Below are 22,575 nucleotides of genomic sequence, written 5' to 3' on the forward strand. Positions count from 1 at the left end.
TATCTCCCTCCCTTCCCTCTCTAAAAATAAATAAATAAAATCTTAAAGATATACAGGGATATTTATTGAAACATTATTTATGATAGTGATAATATGAATTTCATAAATACACAGGTTCTTATGGAAAATAATACAATAATTAATAAATAGTACAAGAATAAACTCTTTTACATACTTACAACTGTATACTTATTTTGCCCACCCCTGTATTTACATTTGTACTATGGAATATGATATAGCTATTAAAAAGAGTGGGCCAACTCTGTATTTATGGACATGGTATACGTTCTAAGATATATTGTTACATAGAAAAAGTAGCATGTTCAGAACAGGTATAATGTGATCTCTCCCCTTTTTAATATAAAAGTTACCAAACACCATATAATAAATATATTGTATTAGGAAAAGGACGGAAAGGATTCCTATCAAAATGTTAACAGCATTTATCTCTGGAGGAGAGTGGGATTGGAGTATATGTGTGGAGGATTTTACTTTTCACTGTTAGATTTGGTATTATTTGAATATTTTTAGTGATTTCTACATTTGATTTTCTGTATATCCATACTGTATTTTAATATATTTTGTAACGAAAAATTAATAACCGCAAAATCAGTATTTTGGTGTTTGATATATTTTAATAAAGCTACTATTTAAGGAGTACTTACAGTATGTCAGGTGCTATGCAGTATCTAATTCACATGCAGTGTCTAATGTAATTTCCACAAAGGCAGGTACTATTACATTTTACAGATAAACTCAGAGAGATTAAGTAATTTGCCCAAGGTCATACAAATGCTAAGTGGTATAACCCTAAGATTGGAATCCAGATTTATCTAACTTTAGTGGATGATCTGTGTTATCTCAGATTTTCATTGTGTGCTACACACAGGCACATATTCCCATTTTCATTTTTAAAAATTGGGATCATGCATTTTCTGGTTATAAAAGTAATATGTGCTTAATGTAACATGACTATACAGAAAATCAAATGGAGAAGTCTCTAAATGCCATCCCAGAGATAACCACTATTGACAGTTTATTTTATAGCATTTGATTACTCCATTCTAACCAGGATATCATCTATGCTATTTCTAGAACTTAATATTCATGCTCTCACCTTCTGGCCTTTGCTTTCTTTCTAGAATGCATTTCTCCCAAATACCTTCATGGTTTATTCTCTTACCTCACTCTGATCTTTCCTTTATTAAATGTTACCTTTTCAGTGAGCTCTTCCCCTACTATCTAAAAATTGCTATCTTCCTACCTGGGAATTTTTATACACTTTTGATTTAACTTCCCCTAGTGTATTTTTATCATTATAAAACAGGTTATTAAGTTGAACCATATGAAATTACCAGTTATTAGTCATTTTACCTATGTAATGTCATTTTCTTATTGTCAGCCCAATTTATATTTTTAAGTATTTCCCTTATCTTTTTCCTAGTAACATGTAAATTAATAAAGGTTAAGATTTTTGTCTGTTCTATTTATTGCTTTATCTCTAGGGCCTGCAACAGTGCCTGACATATAGATAGCAGGCATGCAATAAATAGCAAATAAGTGATTGTAGGCTTTTGTTATGCAAATGAACTTTAAAAAGGATTAATCTTTATTTATTTAAAAGATTTTATTTATTTTGTTTTTTAGAGAGGGGAAGGGAGAGAGAAAGAGAAGGAGAGAAACATTAACGTGTGGTTGCCTCTTATGCGCTCCCTGCCAGGCACCCGGTCCACAACCCAGGCATGTGCCCTAGACTGGAAATCAAATTGGTGACCCCCCCAATTCGCAGGGCAGCACTCAAACACTGAGACACACCAGCCAGGGCATTTTTATTTATGTTTGTTTATTGATTTTAGAGAAAGAGAAGATGGGAGAGAGAGAGGGGGGGGGGAGGAAAACATCGATTTGTTGTTTCACTTATTTATGCATTCACTGGTTGTTTCTTGTATGTGTTGTGACTGGGAATCGAACCTGCAACCTTGGTGTATGGGGCCATGCTGTAACCAGCTGAACTACCCAGCCAGGACCTTATATATATACTTTTTAGTAGCTTATTTTTTCATAATCATATGGTGGATACATTTCTAATTCAATGAAATAGATCTGCCTTAAAATGTTTTAATATTTAAAATATTTTTTATATATTAAAAATTTTATATAACATTTTTTATTGTGGCAAAATACACATAACACAAAATTTGCCATTTTAACCACTTTTAAATATATAGTTCATTGGCATTAGTATATTCACATTGTTGTGCACCATCCACCTCCAGAACTTTTTTTGTCTTATGAAACTCAAACTCCGTACCCATTAAACAATAACTCCCTGTCTTTCAATCCTTCTAGCCCTTGGCAACCACCATTCTATACTCTGTCTCTGAATTTGACTATTTAGGTACCTTATATACGTGAAATCATAGATCATACAGTATTTGTTCATAGCATGATATCTTCTAGGTTAATGCATATTGTAGCATATTGAAGAATTTCCTGCCTTTTAAAGGCTGAGTAGAATAGTATTCCATTGGTAGTATGTCACACTTTTTATCTATTTATCTCAGTGAGCACTTGGGTTGCTTCCACCTCTTGACTATTGTAAATAAGGCTGTTGTGAACATGTTGTACAATATCTCCTTGAGGCCTGCTTTCAGTTATTTTGAGTATATACCCAGAAGTGAAATTATTGGATCATAGAATAATTCTGTTTTTGATGTTTGTAGAATCTCCATGTTGTTTTCTGTAGCAGCTGCACCATTTTACATTCCCACCAACAGTGTACAAGAGTTCTGATTCCTCCACAATCTCACTGACACTTGTTATTTTCTTCATCATCATCTTTTTTTTTTAAATGGTGGCATTCTAATGAGAGTGTGGTGATGTCTTATTGTAGTTTTGAATTGCATTTCTCCACATCCTCACTAACACTTGTTACTTTCTTCATAATCATCATTTTTTTTAATAGTGGCATTCTGATGGGAGTGAGGTGATATCTTATTGGAGTTTTGAATTGCATTTCACTAATGATTAGTAGTATTGGGCATATTTTCATATGCTTGTTGGCCATTTGTATATCTTTTTTGGAGAAATGTCTGTTCAAATCTTTTGCCCAATTTTTAATCAGGTTGTGTTTTTTTTGTTCAGTTGTAGTTTTTTGTAAAGTTCTTTATATATTTTGTATATTAATCCCACATGAGATATATGCTTCGCAAATATTTTCTCCCATGTCATGTGTTGCCTTTTCACTCTGTTTTTTTTTTTTTTTTACAGATTTTTAAATTTATTTTCAGAGAGAGGGGAAGAGAGGGAGAAAAACATCAATGTGTGATTGCCTCTTGCACGCCCCCTACCACCACAGGGATCTGGCCTGCAACCCAGGCATGTGCCCTGGCTGGGAATCGAACCAGCAACCCTTTGACTCACAGGCCCGTGCTCAATATACTGAGCTACACCAGACCCGGCTTTACTTTGTTAATAGTATGTTCTTTGAAACACAAAAATTTCTAATTTTGATGAAGTCCAGTTTATATTTTACTTTTGTTGCTTGTGCTTTTGATATATCCAAGAAATTGCCAAATTCCAATATCATGAAGCTTTTCCTTTATGTTTTCTCCTAAGAGTTTTATAGTTTTAACTCTTGCATTTAACCCTGATCTGTTTTGAGTTAATTTTTGTATATGACAAGAGGTAAGGAAGGCTACAACTTCATTTTTTTGCATATGGCTATGTAGCACCATTTGATGAAAAGACTGCCCTTTCCCATTTAATAGTCTTGGCATCCTTGTTGAAAATCATTTGACCATATGTGGGAGGGTTTATTTCTGAACTCTCTGTTATATTCCATTGGTCTGAATGTATGTCTTTATGCCAGTACCATACTGTTTTGATTACTGTAGCTTTGTGATGCATTATCACTTTAATGGTGGTTTTTGAACACTTTCTTTATCCAGAATTAAAGGTAGTTGTAAATGTAAGGGTTGTAATAAAAAACATTCATGAAAGAGGTTTTGTGTTTTTTGGGTAGGTGAAGTTTATTATAAGTATAATTTAGAGGTAGGTTTTAGGAATAATATATACAACCTTAAAAACCCTATCTAAAGTGGTTCATATTTTAGACAAATTACCCATGTGATGAATTAATGTTACCAACATTTGTTTTTAAACATTTTATTATCTATTATTTTATTATCATTCCTATTTTCCTCAGTCATATGTTTTCAATGACAGTTTTATAGTGTACTACCCTTACATCACACTAAGTTCCTCTTCCATTTAAGAGGAGCTAATATTAGTAAATCAAATCCAGAGTATATTAAAAGAGTCATACATTATTGTATCAATTTCCCAGGGCTTCAGTGACAAATTACCGCAAACTGAAGGGCTTAAAATAACAAGTTTAAATGCTCACAATTCTGGAGGCTCAGAATCTGAAATGAAGATGTTGACAGGTTTGGTTCCTTCCCAAGGCTCTAAGGGAGAATTGCACCCTCTGTTCTAGCTGGTAGACACATCACTTAATCTCCATGTCTCTGTATTCAGATGTTTCTCTCCTTTCTTATAAAGACAGCAATCAGTTAGTTTAGAGCCCACACTGATCCTTGTGACCTCAATCTTAATTGTATCTTCAAAGACCCTGTTTATAAATAAGTTCAGCCCTGGCTGGTGTGGCTCAGTGCACTGAATGCTGGCCTGGGAACCAAAAGGTTGCTGGTTTGATTCCCAGTGAGGGCACATGCCTGGGTTGCAGGCCAGGTTCCCAGTTGGGGGTGTGTGAGAGGCAGCCGACCCATGTATCTGTCACATATTGATATCTCTCCCTCTCTTTCTCTCTTCCTTTTCCTCTCTCTAAAAGTAAGTAAATAACATCTTTAAAGAAAAATTCATATTCTGAGTTTCTATCTGGACATGCATTTTCACACTATTCAACCCACTATGATTACTGAACTTTTATGTGAACATTTTTCTGGGTCATATGTCAGTTGCATGTTTAAAGAAACTCTGAACTACTTCCCAGAGTACTGCATTGCATTACATTTTCACCAGCAATGTAAAAGTGACCTCCTTTTTCTGTATCATTCTCAGCATTTGGTATTTTTTATTATTTTTATTTTAGCCATTTTGATATGTATGTAGTACATCTCATTGTCGGGTTTTTGTTTTTTTTTGATCCTCACCTGAGGATATGTTTATTGATTTGATTTTTTGAGAGAGAGATTGAGAAAGAGAGAGAGAGAGAAAGAAACATTGATGTGAGAGAGTTGCATTGGTGGGTTGTCATCCCTAAGCCCCCTGACTGGGGATCAAGCCCTCAACCTTTTGGTGTATGGGATGATGCTCCAACCAACTGAGCTACTTGGCCAGGACCACTTTGTGTTTTTATTTGCATTTCCCTCATGGCTGTTGATGTTGCACATCTTTTCATATGCTTATTTTATTTATCATTTGTATATCTTTGATGGTAAAATGTGTCTACCTGTCTTTTGCCCATGTCCTAATCATACTGTTGGCTTTTTTTACTTTTGAGTTTGAGTTCTTTTTATATTCTAGATACACATCTTTTATCACAATATTTTTTCCCATTCAGTAACTTGTCTTTTCATCTTCTTTCATGGAATAAAGTTTTGAATTTTAATGAAGTTCAATTTATCAGTTTTTTTCATGGATCAGGTTTTTGGTGCCAACTCTTAAGAACTCTTTATACCTAGTGGTAGATTCTGAAAAATTTCTCCTATGTTTTTTCCTAAAAGTTACATGATTTACATTTTACATTTAATAAGTCTGTGACTCAATTTTGATTACTTTCTGTATAAGGAGTGAAGCTTAGAATGACTTCATTATTTTGCCTACCGATGCCCAGTTGTTCTGGTACCTTTCAAAAAGGCTATTCCTCCATTGAATTACTTTTGCACTTATGTTAAAAATCAGTTGGGCATATTTGTATGGGTCTGTTTCTGGGTTCCAATGATCTGTGTGTGGGACTCTCTATCAAGACTACATGGTCTTGATTCCTGTGCCTGTATAATCTAGATACTGGGTAGACTGACTTCTCCTACTTTTTCTTTGTCAAAATTATTTTAGCTATTATAGCTCCATTACCTTGCCATATAAATTTTGCATAACCTTGTTTATATCTACAAAAACATCTTGGTAGAGTTTTCATAGGAAATGCATTAGCCCTGTACGTTGATTTGAAAAGAATTGATATCTTTACTATTCTGAGTAAACATTTACTTCAGTTAATGAACATGGTATGTCTCTCCATTTATTTAATCTTTGATTTTTTTAAAGAGTGTTGTATAGTGTTTAGCATGCAAGTACTTTGCAGGTTTATTAGATTTACGCTTAAATAATTTTTTTTAGATTTTTAAAATTTATTTTTAGAGAGAGAGAGGAAGGGAAGGAGAAGGAGAGGGAGGGAAACATTATTGTGTGATTGCCTCTCATACACCCCCTACTGGGGACCTGCCTCACAACCCAGGAATGTGCCCTGACTGGGAATTGAACCAGTGAGTGACCCTTTGGTTTGCAGGCCCATGTTCAATTCACTGAGCTATGCCAGCCAGGGTTTTTTTAATGGTTATAAATTGTTTTGGATTTTAATTTTTGTGTCTGTGTAGTAATTGCTAGTATATGGAAACAATTGATTTTTGTACATTGACCTGTATCCTGCAACTTTGCTGAATTATCCTAGGAGGTTTTTTTTTTTTTTGACAGATTTCTTAGGATTTTCTACAAAGACACTCATATCATATGCAAATGGGGGCAGTTTTATTTCTTCCCTTTTAATCTATATGCCTTTTATTTCCTTTTCTTGTATTTTTTTGTACTGTCTAGAACTTCCCACAGTATGTTTGTATAACTAATAAGTGAATATACTCATCTAGTTCCCAATCTTCGGGAGAAAGCAGTCTTTCACCATTAAGTCTAATATTAGCCGTAGGTGAATGGAAGTCCTACTACTGAGGCTATAAAGAAGAAGCCACATGAAGACTGGTAGGAGAGGTGTGGAGATGATGAACAGACTGGTGCCACTCATGTGTGGTGGATAAAAATTGAGAGATATCTCTGCTGTGGAGTTTGCTCCTTAGGAGGGAGGAGTCCTAGCCCCACTCCAAACCCCTTAGCCAGAAAGAGAAGTCCCCATAACTTCTGGCTGTAAAAACCAGTGAGGATTAGGGCTGGGGGAGACAGAGGGCTTCTGGAGTCCTGGGCAGATCCTTTTAAAGGCCCATGCATAGACTTTCTCAGACTTACTTGCTCTGAGCTCGAGCACTGGGGCAGTAGCTTGAAAGGCACCAGGGACATAGGGGAGGAATTGAACTGTCTGACATCAGGGCAAGTGCTGGTTGGGCAACTTTCTCCCAGACAGAAGTGCTGACAGAGATCATTTTTCCTTTTCTGAGTCCTCCTACAGAGCTGGCAGTTGGATGCCATATCTGAATCTCTGTCAACCTGGCTATCACTGTTCGATTCACCCTGTTGATTCCCTGATATCCCACCCACCCAACCTGTGGGCCTACCTAAGCTCTTTCCAGTGGCATTTCCATACAAATGTCTTGTCTTGGCTTATGTTTCAGACTTTCTTAAAATCTGTTAAACAGGCAGCTTCTGGCCTTGGTGAATTCTGTTTCTTGCTAAGTGGCCCCAGGTTTGGCACTAACAGCAGCTGGCCTTAGTTCATAGGATGGCCTTTTCTGGGCACCTTCAAGCCCAGCACAAGTAGCAGCCATTTGTAAATCACCTGCGGCTCATGACAGGTGGCCATGGGCAGAACACAGGCTTTGGCTGACCTTGTCCTGCACCTCTTGGGAGGCTCTAGAGCCAGCACAACGGGTGGAGCTTCAGACCGTGTTGAAGCACTACCCAACCACCTCCACAAGCAACATACTCAAGGGGTGGACTCAGCAGTCACCAGAGCCTTGCTGAAATAAGTCCTCTCAGTGGGCTGGGCCCTGCACAGCTGATTCTGCATGGTGGTAGCAGCCAGTCCTTGCAGTCAGTCCATCTGCAGGTAAATCCCATTGACATGCCAACAACAATCAAGGTTCAATTACAACAGGAGGGTGTACAGGGCCCATATGGGTAAAGGTGTACCTGGAGTTCCAGCTACGGTAAATGGGGAGGCTATGCCACTGGCCACTGGACCTATTACATGAGGCCACTCTTCTAAGCCTGCAAGATGCAGCAGTTCTACCTAGAAGCAAATACAGGGAAGCTCTCAAAATGAGGAGATAATGAACCATGTCCAAAATGAAAGAACAGACAAAACTCCAGGATGAGAACTAAAGTTGAGACAAGCAATCTACTAGATGCAGAGTTCCAAACACTGGTTATAATTATAGTATGTTCAGTGAACTTAGCAAAGGGTAGATGAACTAAGAGAGAACTTCAGTGGTATTTAAAAAAAGACATGGAAACAATAAAAAAGAACCAGTAAGAAATGAAGAATACACTATCTAAAATGATGAATAATTCACTGGGAATCAACAGTAGAGTAAATGAAGCCGAGAATCAAAACAACAATTTGGAAGGTAAGGAAGCAAAAAACATCCAATCAGAACACCATAAACAAAAAGGAATCCAGCCCTGGCTGGGTAGCTCAGTTGGTCAGTGTTGTCCTCATACACCAGGGTTGCGGGTTCAGTCTCTGGTTTGGGCACATACAGGAGCAACCAGTGATGCATAAATAAGTTGAACAACAGTGTTTTCCTCTCTCCCCCTTCTCTCTTTCTAAAATCAATACATTTAAAAAAATTTTAAAAACCAAAAATCTTAAGATTGTGTAAGGATACTCTGGGACAGCTTCAACTTACACATCATGGAGGTGCCAGAAGGGGAAGAAAGAGCAAGAAATTAAAAACTTATTTGCAAAAATAATGACAGAGAACATCTTTAACCTGGTGAAGGAAATATAGAAGTCCAGAAGTGCAGAGAATGTTAAACAAGATGAATCCGAAGAGGCTCACACCAAGACACATCATAATTAAAATACCAAAGATTAAAGACAAAGAGAATCTTAAAAGCAGCAAGAGAAAAGCAGTTAGTTACCTACAAGGGAGCTCCCATAAGACTGTCAGTTGATTTTTTGGCAGAAACATGGAGACCAGAAGGGAATGGCAAGTAATATTCACAGTGATGAAAAGCAGGTACCTACAACCCAGCAAAGCTATCATTTAAAATCAAAGGAAAGATGAGCTTCCCAGACAAAAAAAAAAAAAAGCTAAGAGTTCATTACCACCAAACCAGTATTACATGAAATATTAAAGGGTCTTTTTCAAGAAGAACCCCGCCCCCCGAAAGTACGAGCAATAAAATAGCAGCAAATACGTATCTATCAACAATTGCATCTAAAAAACAAACAAACAAAAAAAAGAATTCCTGTAGGACATATAGATAGCCAATAGACAGGTAAAGGTACTGAGCATCACTAATGATCAGAGAAATGGAAATTAAAACTGCAGTGAGCTGTCACCTCACACCTGTCAGAATGGCTATCCTTAATAAGTCAACATGCTCATTCAAGGGTGTCTACCACCCCCACTGACTAGTACAGTGAGGTCGTCACTGTTCACACACGTGCACTCCAGTCCAGTCTCCTTGGCAGCCAGATTAACGTGCAAACCATTCTCATTACATAAACAATGGCTGGACTTTTTCCAGACAGACCTCGTATGTGACATTTAATAAGAAAACTTTGTAAAATAAATTAATGGGAATGGAACACTTTTCTATTTGAGAATTAAAAAGGTACTTTAAATCAAAAGTACTGAGTATTGGCACAGGAGCAGGAAAATAAATTAATACAGAATAAAAGTTTAGAAGGAGATCAGTTATCTAGATACTTAAAGTATAATAAAGGAGTCACTTCAGGTGAGTGAGGAAAGTATATACTGTTCAACAGATTATATTAGAAGCTATCCATTTGGAAGGAAATAAAGTCCCATTATATGCTATGCAGAGATATGGTAATAAATTTCAGATGGATTAAAAATCTGAATGTTAAAAGCGAAAGTACGAGAAAATACGGAAATAATCTGGAGGTTGGGGAGCTTTCCTAAACATGATAGAAATCCAGGAATTATTTAGGAAAACATTGATAAACGTAACAATATAAAAATGCAAAATTTTGCCCTGGTTGGTTTCTCAGTGGATTGAGTGACAGCCTGCGAACATGAAGGTCCCAGGTTTGATTCCCAGTCAGACCACAGGCTTGGGTTGTGGGCCAGGTTCCCTGGTTGGGGGCATGCGAGAGGCAACTGGTTGATGTATCTCTTGCACATCAATGTTTCTCTTCCTCTTTCTCCCTGCCTTCTCTCTAAAAATAAATAAAATCTTTTAGAAATGCAAAATTTGTATAGTTATTCAAAATGTATAATAGACAAAGGTCTCAGTGTCTTTTATGTATTGATAGATCCTATAAATTCATTAGAAAAAGTCTATATTCAGCATAAAATTATTAAAGGTAGGAAGTCAACTCATTGATTTCAGATGACTAATATCAAAAGAAACAATGCGAATTAAAACATGTATTTTTAATTGAATTTACTGGATTAATAAATCTATATAGGTTTTCAGATGTAATAATGTACGATTTTAATCTGCCAGATTTGGTAAAATGAAAAAGTATAATATCCATTGCTGGTGAAGAAAATAGGTACTCTCTTATTCTGTCAGTGGGAGCATACATTAGAGCAGTCTTCTTGAAGTGTAATTTAGAGTATCCATCAAAATTTTAAATGCTTATACCCTTGGACACAGTGAATTCCATCTCTAGGAATCGCTCCTAAAATAGCAAAAGAGAATTTAAAGTTGTATATGTAAATGTCCTTGGAGCATTATTTATAATAGTAAAAGTAAAAAATTATAACATAAATAGAATAACATAAAGTATGTTTATACAATCAAAATCATAAAGAATGAGGTATATATATATACATGTCATTGTGTTTGTGGATATGAATATCCATGATGTATATTTAAATGACAAAAGCAAGTTGTAGTTAGGATTCCCTTTTTATTAAAAAAAGTGCCTGTTTTTGATTAGAGAGATACATATATATAATCTGAGAAAAAAAGTAAAAGATAAGGTGAGCTTACTGTTAACAGTGGTTCTTTCTTGGGGTGAGATTGCATTGGAAGGAGAGGGAAGGATAAAGGGGGCAGGAAAAGGAGACATAATGAGGGACTCAAAGTTTTAGTACTCTATAATTTTTTTGACTATCAGAATTTAGGTGATTTTCATTTTTTGGATTTTCTGTATTAATAAAACAAATAATAGGAGCTAAGTTATATATATATGTTTGTTGCATGAGTGCAATGTATAAACAAGTTTGTATGTGTTTTAGATTAATACTTTATAACTATTACGTTTTTTAAAGTGAAGTGGGGGGAGCTGAAGTGTAGGGAAATCTTTTACAGGTGTAAGAATTCAAGAAGAGCAATCTGGATACGAACGTTTGTGTTTTCTAGCAAACTACTGTGATTTTTATCTATAGTTTGAGACTTTCTTTTGGCCAACTTGATGATGATGGTGATGGTAAGCAAGGACCATCTTTTTTAATTGTGTATTTCTGTTTTTCACTGACAGAAATGACATCAGATGTACCATCACTGGGTCCATCCATTGCCTCTGGAAACCCTGGGCCTGGGATTCAAGGTGGAGGAGCCATAAATGTCCAGAGACCTATTAAGCGGCGACCAGGGTGAGTGTGGGGTATATTGTGTCATGAATGTCTCTCCCAATAACCAGCCTGGTTTACTTAGTTGTTGAATCCTCTTGGCTATTCCTCACCCTCTCACTTCAACTGGTTACTTATTACACTGTTCTCAAATAACTCCTTTTAGTCCCTCAACTCTTCTTAATGTAGAATTGATGTTTTTCTTTAAAAAATTTTTAAAATAATTTTATTTATTGATTTTTAGAGTAAGTAGCGGGGGATATACTAATTCATTGTTCCATTTGTTTATGCATTCATTGGTTGATTGTTCTGTTCCCTGACCTAGAATCAAACCTCCATCCTTGGCATATCAGGTTGATGCTCTAACCAACTGAGTTACCCAGCCAGGGCTAGAATTGTGTTTTTTTCTAAGTTTCTTTTCTTTTTTCTTCTTTAAAAAATATTTTATTTATTTTTAGAGAGAGGGAAAGGGAGGGAGAAAGTGAGGGAAAGAAACATTGATTGGTTCCTCTCACCAGGGGGACCAAACCCACAACCTAGGCATGTGCCCTGACTGGGAATGGGAACTGCTGACCTTTTGCTTTGTGGGACAATGCCCAATCAACTGAATCACACCAGTCAGGGCAGACTTTTTACTTTTAAGAATGTATTTATTTTTTAAAAAAGATTTTACTTATTAATTTTAGACAGAGGGGAAAGGGAGGGAGAGAGAGAGGGAGAGAAACATCGATGTGTGGTTGTTTCTCACACACTGCCTCTGGGGATCTGGCCCACAACCCAGGCATGTGCCCTGCCTGGGAATCAAACCAGTAACCCTTAGCTTTGCAGGCTGGTGCTCAACCCACTGAGCTACCAGCCAGGGCTACTTTTATGAATTTAGAGAATGCTGAACTCTAAGAATATTTCTTCCTTAAGTTATTGATATGTTGCTTGATTTGGAATGCAGAGGCCGTTCACTTCTGAAAGTATTTATGAAATGCCTGATTAGTGTAAGGCATTGTGCTGATTGCTAGTGGGATATGAAGATAAGTAAGATACAGTCTTTGTCTTTAAGTTGCTTGTGTTCTGACAGGGATCATCACTATATACATAAATATAATACAAGATAGAATATGTCAAGTTTCCTAAGAAAGGAACAAGTACAGTGCTCTGTGTTTCATGGTAAGGGAATACTACAGGTGGTTGGTACAATTTAGGAAAGACTTTAGAAAGGAGATTGCTTTAGACAGGCCTGGAAGCAGGGGTACTATTTTGATCCACTTTTTGGTATTAAATTTTCCTTTTTTCCTTCCTTTCTTTTCAAAAAATATGTAGTTAATATTATAGCCAGTTTTTTTAAGTTTTATAACATCAGTAGTAATGCAGGAGTGATCCCTGGGTTAAGGTGGTGACATGAGTAACATACCAAGATTTGCTCTGTCTTCAATGGCTTTACATATTTAACTTATTTTCTGAGACTTAGGGTGAATAAGTAACTTACTCAGGTTTCTAAAGTAAATGGAAGATCTGTGATATGAACCTTGGGACATTAGCTTTAGAATCCACTCTCTTAAACAGGGTTATGGCTGTACAAGTATATGTATACAGCATCAGTCTTGAAAGTGTTTGTTCTCCTTCCTCCCTGTAGTCCTTGAACACCTGTCAAAATCTACCCAATAACTACATTTCTAAGAACCTACCCTAAAGAAATAACTTAAAATAGAAAAAAAAATTATGTATAAACATATTCATTGAATATTACATATAATAGCAAAATCTTCAAAGACAATTTAAATGTTCAAAAATAGGAATTAAGTAATCTATTTATGTAACTTAAAAATTATATATACATGGAATATGGAACAATATGAAAAGAAGGGTTATTATATGAGGTCTGTCTGGAAAAAGTTCAGCTATTGTTAACATAATAAGAACAATCTGCACAATGTCGATGCAACCTGGCTGCCAAGGAGACTGGACTGGAGTGCGCGTGTGTGAACAGTGACGACCTCACTGTACTAGTCAGTGGGGGTGGCTTGAGTGAGCATGTAGACTGTGTGGCCATCACATTCAAAATGACTGAGGGAGTAGAACAGTGAATCTGCATGAAATTTTGTGTTAAGCTTGAACATTCCTCCATGGAAACTATTGGGATGATTCACAGGGTCCCAGCTATGGGCAACTGGTGACTGGCAGCTTCATCACAACAACACGCCCTCTCATGCATCACATGTCTTGTGCAGAGATTTTTGGCAAAATATCAAATCATCCAGGTGACTCAGACCCCTTACAGTCCAGATCTGGCACCCTGTGACTTCTGGCTTTTTCCAAAACTAAAATCACCTCTGAAAGAGAAGAGATTTCAGACCACTGATGAGATTCAGGAAAATATGATGGGACAGCTGATGGCAATTGGGAGAACTGTGTGAGGTCCCAAGGTGCCTACTTTGAAGGGAACTGAGGTGTCATTGTCCTATGTACAGTGTTTCTTGTATCTTGTATCTTCAGTAAATGTCTCTATTTTTCATATTACATGTTTGGATACCTTCTGGAAAGACCTCCTACTTCTTTCTGCTTATGGGACAATGGAGTAGATATACTTCTCCCTATTCGCCCTACTAAATACAACTAAATGTGAACATTATGCATAAAACAAACATAAGAATACTCTAAAAGGTGAAGAGAATGTAGATGAGCTAGGGACCACAGGACTTGAGCAATGATATGGTGATGAGTCCCCCGGGTTTTCTTTTTGCCTCACTTATCCTAGACACAGGGCTGAAAAAGTCAGCAACCTGGCAACATGAAGGGGAACAGACTAAAAACAGCTCCCCACCCAAAGCCTGCTCTCTCTAGCCACAGGTCCAGCAAAAGAGCACCTTACCAAGTCAGGACATTTTTGTATCTTCTTCAGTAAATGTCTTTATTTTCCATATTACATGGCTGGATACCTTCTGGACAGACCTCATGTATTGCTCCATAGTACCATGTGTCACAGTAGTATCGATGCCAATAGATCACTGTGTTAAGGTGGTAATGTGAGTAATGTTTAAGCTGAGTAGAGTGCAGGTTAATAGATTGGAGGTTAATAACTGAGTAGAGGTTAATAGATTGGTTTACCTTGTTACCTATAATCTTCCCTGATTCCCTGAAATGAAAGTCACCTCTGCTTTCTTTGAACAGCAATAGCATATTGATTATGCTCCTCACACAGCACTTTCCCATTCTCACTCGTTTTATATTTGTTTTTGTATGTACAAAAAGCCCCTTGAAGGCAAGTCTCTTGTTTTCACCTCATCTGGAACAATGTCTTGAGTCTGGCATGTTACATGTTTATTAGAAAAATGAAGGGAAAAAACAGTATTTAACAATCTACTGAGGTCTTAAATCACCCTCTTATGCAAATGACAGTGGTTTGAAAGATGTTTGAGAAAGCTGGTAACATAGCTTAGAGTAGATTATAGAAAAGAAAAATGGAACTTAATTATTCATATTAATTTTTTTGAGTGGATTCCTACTCCTTTTGTAGAGGTTCTACCTGATGTAAAACTTTGGCAAAGGTTAATTGCTACCCTGAGAAAATGTAAGGTAGCCATAGGTACTCTTTTTTTTGATTGCCCAATTTCTTTGTCTAGTTTGATACAACAGGGAAGAGGTAACATAGCTCTGTTTGACTTCTGTCTACTTCCTCTTTCCTTCTTCCATTTGGGTGGGTGTTCAAGTAGCTTATGGGTTGAGAAATTGTAATTTCTTAATGTTCTGTATTATTAGTAGGCTTATACTATTTATTGTTGGCTTTTCCCAGGTTGGATTTTGACGATGATGGAGAAGGGAACAGTAAATTTTTGAGGTAAGATTTTGAAAAACTTTTTGTAGATTTCTGATGTTAAATATTAGTTTATGATCTTTATATTTCTGACTTATAATATTTTCCTCTTTAGGTCTAAGGGAATGCTTCATCCTAAAACTAAACTTCTCTATCATATTGTACCCATAAAATTTTCAAACATTTTGTTAATAGCTGCAGAGGAAGGAGCTCTTTGAGAGGAGGTCAGAGAATTTACCAGACTATCTGTGTCAGTTATCTATTGCTGGGAGTATGGGCTTAAAAACAAAGATTTCTTATTTCTCAGAATTCTGCGGCTTGGCTGGGGGGATAGTTATTCTGCTGATCTTTCCTAGACTCACTTACAAGACTGCACTCAGCTAGTTGATCAGCTGGCAACTAGACTCAGCTGACATGGCTGAATATCTCTTTCTTGTTGGTTTTTTATCCTTAAGGAGGCCAAGAGGTCAGGTTGAGTTTTTTTATATGGTGATGGCTATAATCCAGAGGGTAAATTCTAATCCTTTGGATTGTGGGATTTATGATATGTTTTGATAAGTAAATGGCTATCTAGCCTCTGCTCTGTATTGACATATGCTGATGTTCCATTGGTAAAGCAAGTCATATGTCTGAGTCTGAGTCAATGTGGGAGGGGCCTACACTAGGGAGTAGATGCTGGGAAGTGCAATTGGTGGGTCATCCTGTGATACCCCTTGACTTCTACAAAACAGGAGTTGGAGTTTGTATTTTTGAGTCATGACTCTTTTGGAGCAAGGAGAATGGACTTTTTAATATATTGATGGAGTTCTTTCAGAGGTGGGAAATATTTATTCTTGCAGAGACCCATTACTTGGCTTTGTTTTTAAATAAGGAAAGCAATGAAAGTCAAATAAAGGATGATAACCTTGACTGCAATCTGCATTTTTTTCCCCAAAGTTGAAAATACAGGAGTGGGCAAAAGTGGGTTAATAATAAAAAAATACAATAATCAATAAATAATGATAGAAGTATCTGTGTTTCACATATTCACATCTCTAAACCTCCTTTTGCCCACCCTGTATGTTCATGCATTGAGAAGAACTGTTCTAAATACTAGGTGTTCTGACATCGTTGGTAGAGTTTCAGAGCCTTGACATTCTTAAAAATTATTTTATAGATGTTGTCTGGAGAATATAACAAAATACATAAACAAAAGAGGTAATAAGTTACAGCTTTCAAAATTAGCATGCACCAGCCCTAGCCAGGTGGCTCATTTGATTAGAGCATCCTCTAATGCACCAAAAAATTGTGGGTTGGATTCCCGGTCAGGGCATATACCTAGGTTGAGGGTTTGATTCCTGGTTAGGTAGCATATGGGAAGTAAGTGATTAATGTTTCTCTCTCACATCTGTGTTTCTCTCTCTGCCGTCCTTTCTTAAAATCAATAAACATACCCTCAGGTGAGGATAAAAAAAAAGTAGCCTGAATCAAAAAGATTCAGTGTTACTTTGCAGATACAGTGCAAATAAGTATTTCACTCAAGACCAGACTAGAAAATTTTAATTGTTAAAAAATGTATCAATGGTCAAATAAAGAAATTTTGTAATACATGTCTCAGGCATACTTATCCACTTGGTAAAATGAATTGTGACAGTTTGTTTTTTTTAATGGCTGGGGAAAGGACAAACGAGCCTTTTATTTTATTTATTTATTTTTAAAAGATTTGATTCATTTCCAGAGAGAGGAGAAGGGAAGGAGAGAAACATCAATGTTATGAGAGAAACATTGATCAGTTGCCTCTTGCATGCTCCTAGCTGGGGACCTAGCCACAACCCAGGAGTGTGCCCTGACTGGGAATTGAACCTGCAATCTTTCTGTTTGCAGGCCCGCATGTGTGCCACACCAGCCAGGGCACAAATGAACCTGATTAGATTTGCATATACAGTTGACCCTTTGAACAACATGGGGATTAGGGGCAATGATCCCTACGCAGTTGAAAATTCTTGTATGACTTTTTTAAAACATCCTCACCTGAGGATATGTTTATTGATTTGAAAGAGAGAGATGTGGGAGAGAAACATCGATCGGTTGCCTTCCATACGCACCCGGATGAGGGGTTGAACCTGCGATCTAAGGTATGTGCTCTGACTGGGGATCGAACTCGCAGCTTTTTGATGTACAGAATGATGCTCCAATTAACCGAGCCACAGCCAGAGCCTTCATATAATTTTTGATTCCCCCCAAACTTAAGTCATCCCTTGGTATCCACAAGGGATTAGTTCTAGGACTCCACCATGGATGCTGAAATTCATGGATGCTATGAGTTCCTTACATAAAATGGCACAGAGCAATGCATACTGTCAATCCTTCACATCCATGGATTCCAAACCTCAAATCTAAAATACTGTTTCAATCCACTGTTGGTTGAATCCACAGATGTGTGAAACCCAGGGATGTGGGGGGCCATCTGTATATTGAAGAAAAATCCACATGTAAATGGGCCGACACAGCTCAACCCCATGACTACCAGATGTTGTGGAAATAAAGGCAGTGACTCAAGGCTAGAGCTAATCGATAGGTATAAGTAAGACTAGTTTTTACCCTCTGTCTCATTCATATAGATGACACAATTCCATTAAGTGTGTCTACCATTATAATTTAGGATTTCCAATTGGAGAAATTCCCAGTAAAACAGTTTGAAAAGTCTATCTTCCCCAGAAATGAAAACTTCTTATTGATACTCATTATCTTAAGAACTGTAGAATATTTTCTCCAATATTTTGCAAATATTTCTGTGTGGTGGCCAAGTCATGGCTGTTGTTTTTGAAGGGTTATCTGAATATCTGAAGGGTTCAGCAACTAGTGAGGAGCAATACAAGGCTTAACTTTAAACATTACTTTAAGAAAAAAGATGTCACTGACAGAACTAAGCATTATAAAACTAAACAATGGCAAACAGTTTACAATATGAGCATTATGTAAAAACAAGCGGAGGATATTATGAGTGTGTGTATATGCACACACACATTTAAACACACATAATGAATATTTTTGGAAGGATACTTAAACTGGAAACTATTGTCGTTTAAGGGGAAGAGTTCTGAAGGCCTGAAGTAAAAAAGATACGCATTTTCACTACTTATAACTTTGAACTGTTTAAAAATTTTGGAACAAAATATATCACCTTTTAAAACTTAGTTAATAAACTAATAAATAAATAAAATCTGGGCACTCACATAATAAAATAGTTCCTTAAAAAATAGGGCTCCTTTAGAGTTCATCATCATGAAGTTCTTATTATATGAAATGTTCAATGGACTTACCTAAGAAAAAGAAGATCAAAACTATCAACAGTTAAATGACAACAAACTCACAACTATCAACAACTGAACCTAAAAGACAAAAACAAACTAAGCAACCAACTAGAACAGAAACAGAATCACAGAAATGGGGATCACGTGGAGGGTTATCAGTTGGGATGTGGAGGAGGGGAATGGGAGGAAAAGGTATGGGGAATAAGAAGCAGAAATGGTAGGTACAAAATAGACAGGGGAAGGTTAAGAGTGGTATAGGAAATGGAGAAGCCAAAGAACTTAACGTGTACAGCTTTCACGTTCATGAGTCATGGGCACGAACTAAGGGTGGGGGAAATGCTGGAGGGAAGCGGGTATAGCACCGAGGGGGATAAAGGGGAGGAAAAAGCCAGACAACTGTAACAGCATAATCAATAAAAGATACTTTAAAAAAATAGGCCTTCTTTATTTGTCAAGTGGATGATACTCTGCAATGCAGACACTACCTAGATAATACTATATGAAGAATACAATGGCACAACAACAACAACAAAATAAACAATTAAAAATGGGCAAAGGACTTGAACGGACATTTTTACGAAGAAGATACACAGATGGGCAAAAAGCAAATGAAGAGCTGTTCAACACCACGAACTGGAAAAGGGTCAGCTGTAGTGTATGATTCTATTTACATAAGGTAGCTAACACAGTCAAAAATAGCGAAACAGAAAGTCAAATGATGGTTGTCAGGAGCAGGCAGCCGTTTGGGGGATTGGAATGGAAAGATAGTGTTCAGTGGGTATAGTTTCAGTGGGTCTATAGTAAAGATAGTTTCAGTGGGTAAAGATGAGAAAGTTCAAGAGATCTTTTGCACAACAGTATGAATATAGTTAGCACTACTAAACTGTACTTTTAAAAATGGTTAAGATGGTTAAGTTTTATATTACATGTCTTTTGCCATAATTACAAAAAATCAACTATCCCAGACCTTAGAGTGGTGCTGACAGGGCAGTCAGCGGTGCCCTCATATGATCATCATTTTTTGGAGGGGAGGGGGCAAAGTGTCTGATAAGTAAGAGTAAAGGAGACGTCAGAAACGTGAGAACTTGTAATGGATTTTTAAAGTCTTATGGAATGCTGTTACTATCTCTATGGATTTGTGGTGCTTTTCTGTTGAATATTTTTACCCCTTTCTAGTTTTCATTTCAGAGTGAAATGGATATAACGAGTATAATGCTTTACTTTTTTTGTCCTTCAGGTGTGATGATGATCAGATGTCTAACGATAAGGAGCGGTTTGCCAGGTAATATAATAGAACATCTTGTTTCATGTTTTAGGGTCAGGCAATTCAAGCATACTGAGTTTTAATTTTATTTTAATGAGAGATAATTTCTCTGTCCAGTCTCTTTTCTGTTCTGAAAGCTGGCGAACTTGGTATTATAATAATTACCATTTATGTTCAGGTATCGGTTTCAAACTAATGATGTATTACACGTAGAGTTTTTTTTTAATGTATATAATGGGTAGCTATGCAGTGTGTTTGCTGTGTGTCCACAGGAACACAAACAATATAGATTTCTTGGCTGAATTTATTATTAAGTGAATCTACAAAATAAAATGGTTTTATTCTTCTGAAAATGACAACAGAGAAACAATTTTTGTAAAGATGAGTTTTGATTGAAATAAATTTGTTTAAATTAGCCATCAAGATGGAAAATACTTTGCTTTCCATTAAATAGTAAATCCTTTTCAACTCAGATATTGGTTTTATTATTAGAAAGTTTATTCTGTATATTTAATAATATAACTATTTAATAATAGTGCATTGTTTTTTAAAAATGGAGTTTTCAGCTACTTCAGAAAAATGAATCCTTAAAAATCCAGTGCTTAACTGTGCACTTAGTATGTATTTATTGCCAATGCTGCTGGTCTAGGGACCACACTTTGAGAACCACTGATGTGGAGGCCTAAGAAATACCAGTCAGAGTAGTTTAAACCTTCTCTGAAGCAGGAAAATGCCATCATAAGCTTTGAATGAGAGGATACTATACAAAATGCACATGGGATTTTTCTATATAGGGATTTTCTATATAGGGATTTTTCTATATGGGATTTTTCTAATAGTTTCCATGGAGGAGTGTTCAAGCCTAACTCAAAATTTCATGCAGATTTGCTGTTCTACTCCCTCAGTCATTTTGAATGTGATGGCCACAGTATACATGCTCACTCAAGGGTGTCTACCACCCCCACTGACTAGTACAGTGAGGTCGTCACTGTTCACACACGCGCACTCCAGTCCAGTCTCCTTGGCAACCAGATTAACGTGCAAACCATTCTCATTATATAAACAATGGCTGGACTTTTTCTGGACAGACCTCACATATATTTAAAGTGGAATTGATTAATGATACACTGGCCTACCAACACCTTGGTGTTTCTTCAGTTGCCAGCAATCCTTACACTATTTCAGTTATCCAGAGAAACTCAGCAGCAATCCTTTGTGGCTCCCTCCAGGGGGAGAGTTGCTACTGGATACTACTTTAGGATCGAATCAACTACAGGAGAAATGCCAGAAACCTAGCTCTTAGTTTGAGCTATATAATTTTCCAGTATATAGGATTGAAGTATGAAAGTCAGGGAGGTAGCAAGGAGGCTATTGAAATAATAATGATGAGGGCCATGGGTAGAGCGGTGGCAATGGAAATAGGAAAGGAGTGAGTTTAAGGGGTTTCTGAAGAATTTGTTTATTAAAATAGATACTTGTAAACACTTTAGGATTGGAACCATCTCTAAAATTGAGAAGCTAATCATAGATATTTGGGAAATAGTTTTTTAAGCTGCATTAGAAGTCAGGCCATCAAATAGTAGTGGTGGTATACATTCACATTCTCTTGGCTGAAATTCCAGAAATCTATGAAAACATGATCTGAACTATTTTAATCTTACTTGCCCTGCTTAAAGTATTTATAAATTTCATTCAGAAATATTAGAGTGGATAAGGGATTATGGATCTGAAGTAGGAGGAGGCAGTAGTGATAGGAATTTTGGATATTTTAACTTTCAAACAACACAATTTATTCTTTTAAGATAAGATTTGTTAAACTAGTTTGTCTCATACATCTTCCTTGGGAATTCAGTAGAGGGTCTTCTAAAGCTAAAAATGCATAGATTTTTCTCAACTTTAAAAAAATGATTTGTAGTTGGTTAAAGAACTATAATAACCCAATAAACGTGACACTTTAAGCTATGTAATATCACTCAGTTCTCTTTCTCTGCTCATAATATATGTAAATTTTCACATTTAAAAGTTCTTATAGTTACTACATTATTTTGAGTCTCCTTTTATCTGCTGGCTGTTTCATAGAAATTTTGTCATATATTGATAAAATCATTGTGCTTGTCATTTTTGATAGCCTGTTAAAATATCATACTTAGACTATTTTTTGAGATTTCTTAATCTATTTTTAGATATATGAGGTCTGTCTAGAGGGTATCTAGCCACGTAGTATGAAAAATAAAGACATTTATTGAAGAAGATAGAAGAAGCATTCAGTCCCCTTCAAAGTGGAAATCTTGGAACCTCACACGGTTCTCCCAATTGCCATCAGCTGCCCCATCATATTTTCCTGAATCTCATCAATGGTCTGAAATCTCTTCTCTTTCAGAGGTGATTTTAGTTTTGGAGAAAACCAAAATTCATAGGTCTTCAAATCTAGACTGTAAGGGGCCTGAGTCACCTGGATGATTTGATGTTTTGCCAAAAATCTCTGCACAAGACATGTGATGCATGAGGGGGTGTGTTGTTGTGATGAAGCTGCCA

At 36.6% G+C, this 22,575-nt stretch overlaps 1 protein-coding gene across 4 annotated transcripts in view; it reads left to right on the top strand.

Annotated features, from left to right (window-relative positions):
- ARNT (aryl hydrocarbon receptor nuclear translocator) overlaps window positions 1–22,575 on the top strand; it is a 57,581-nt gene that overhangs the window by 7,100 nt on the left and 27,906 nt on the right. For all 4 annotated transcript variants that reach the window (XM_045816735.1, XM_045816736.1, XM_045816737.1 and 1 more), the window contains exons 2-4: window positions 11,588–11,702; window positions 15,463–15,507; window positions 20,014–20,058. In XM_045816735.1, coding sequence (XP_045672691.1) covers window positions 11,588–11,702; window positions 15,463–15,507; window positions 20,014–20,058 — 205 coding nt within the window. The remainder of the gene's footprint in view (window positions 1–11,587; window positions 11,703–15,462; window positions 15,508–20,013; window positions 20,059–22,575) is intronic.

The sequence above is a fragment of the Phyllostomus hastatus genome, unplaced genomic scaffold, assembly GCF_019186645.2.
Source record: "Phyllostomus hastatus isolate PE091 unplaced genomic scaffold, TTU_PhHast_1.1 phas_scaffold_216, whole genome shotgun sequence".
Taxonomy (NCBI): domain Eukaryota; kingdom Metazoa; phylum Chordata; class Mammalia; order Chiroptera; family Phyllostomidae; genus Phyllostomus; species Phyllostomus hastatus.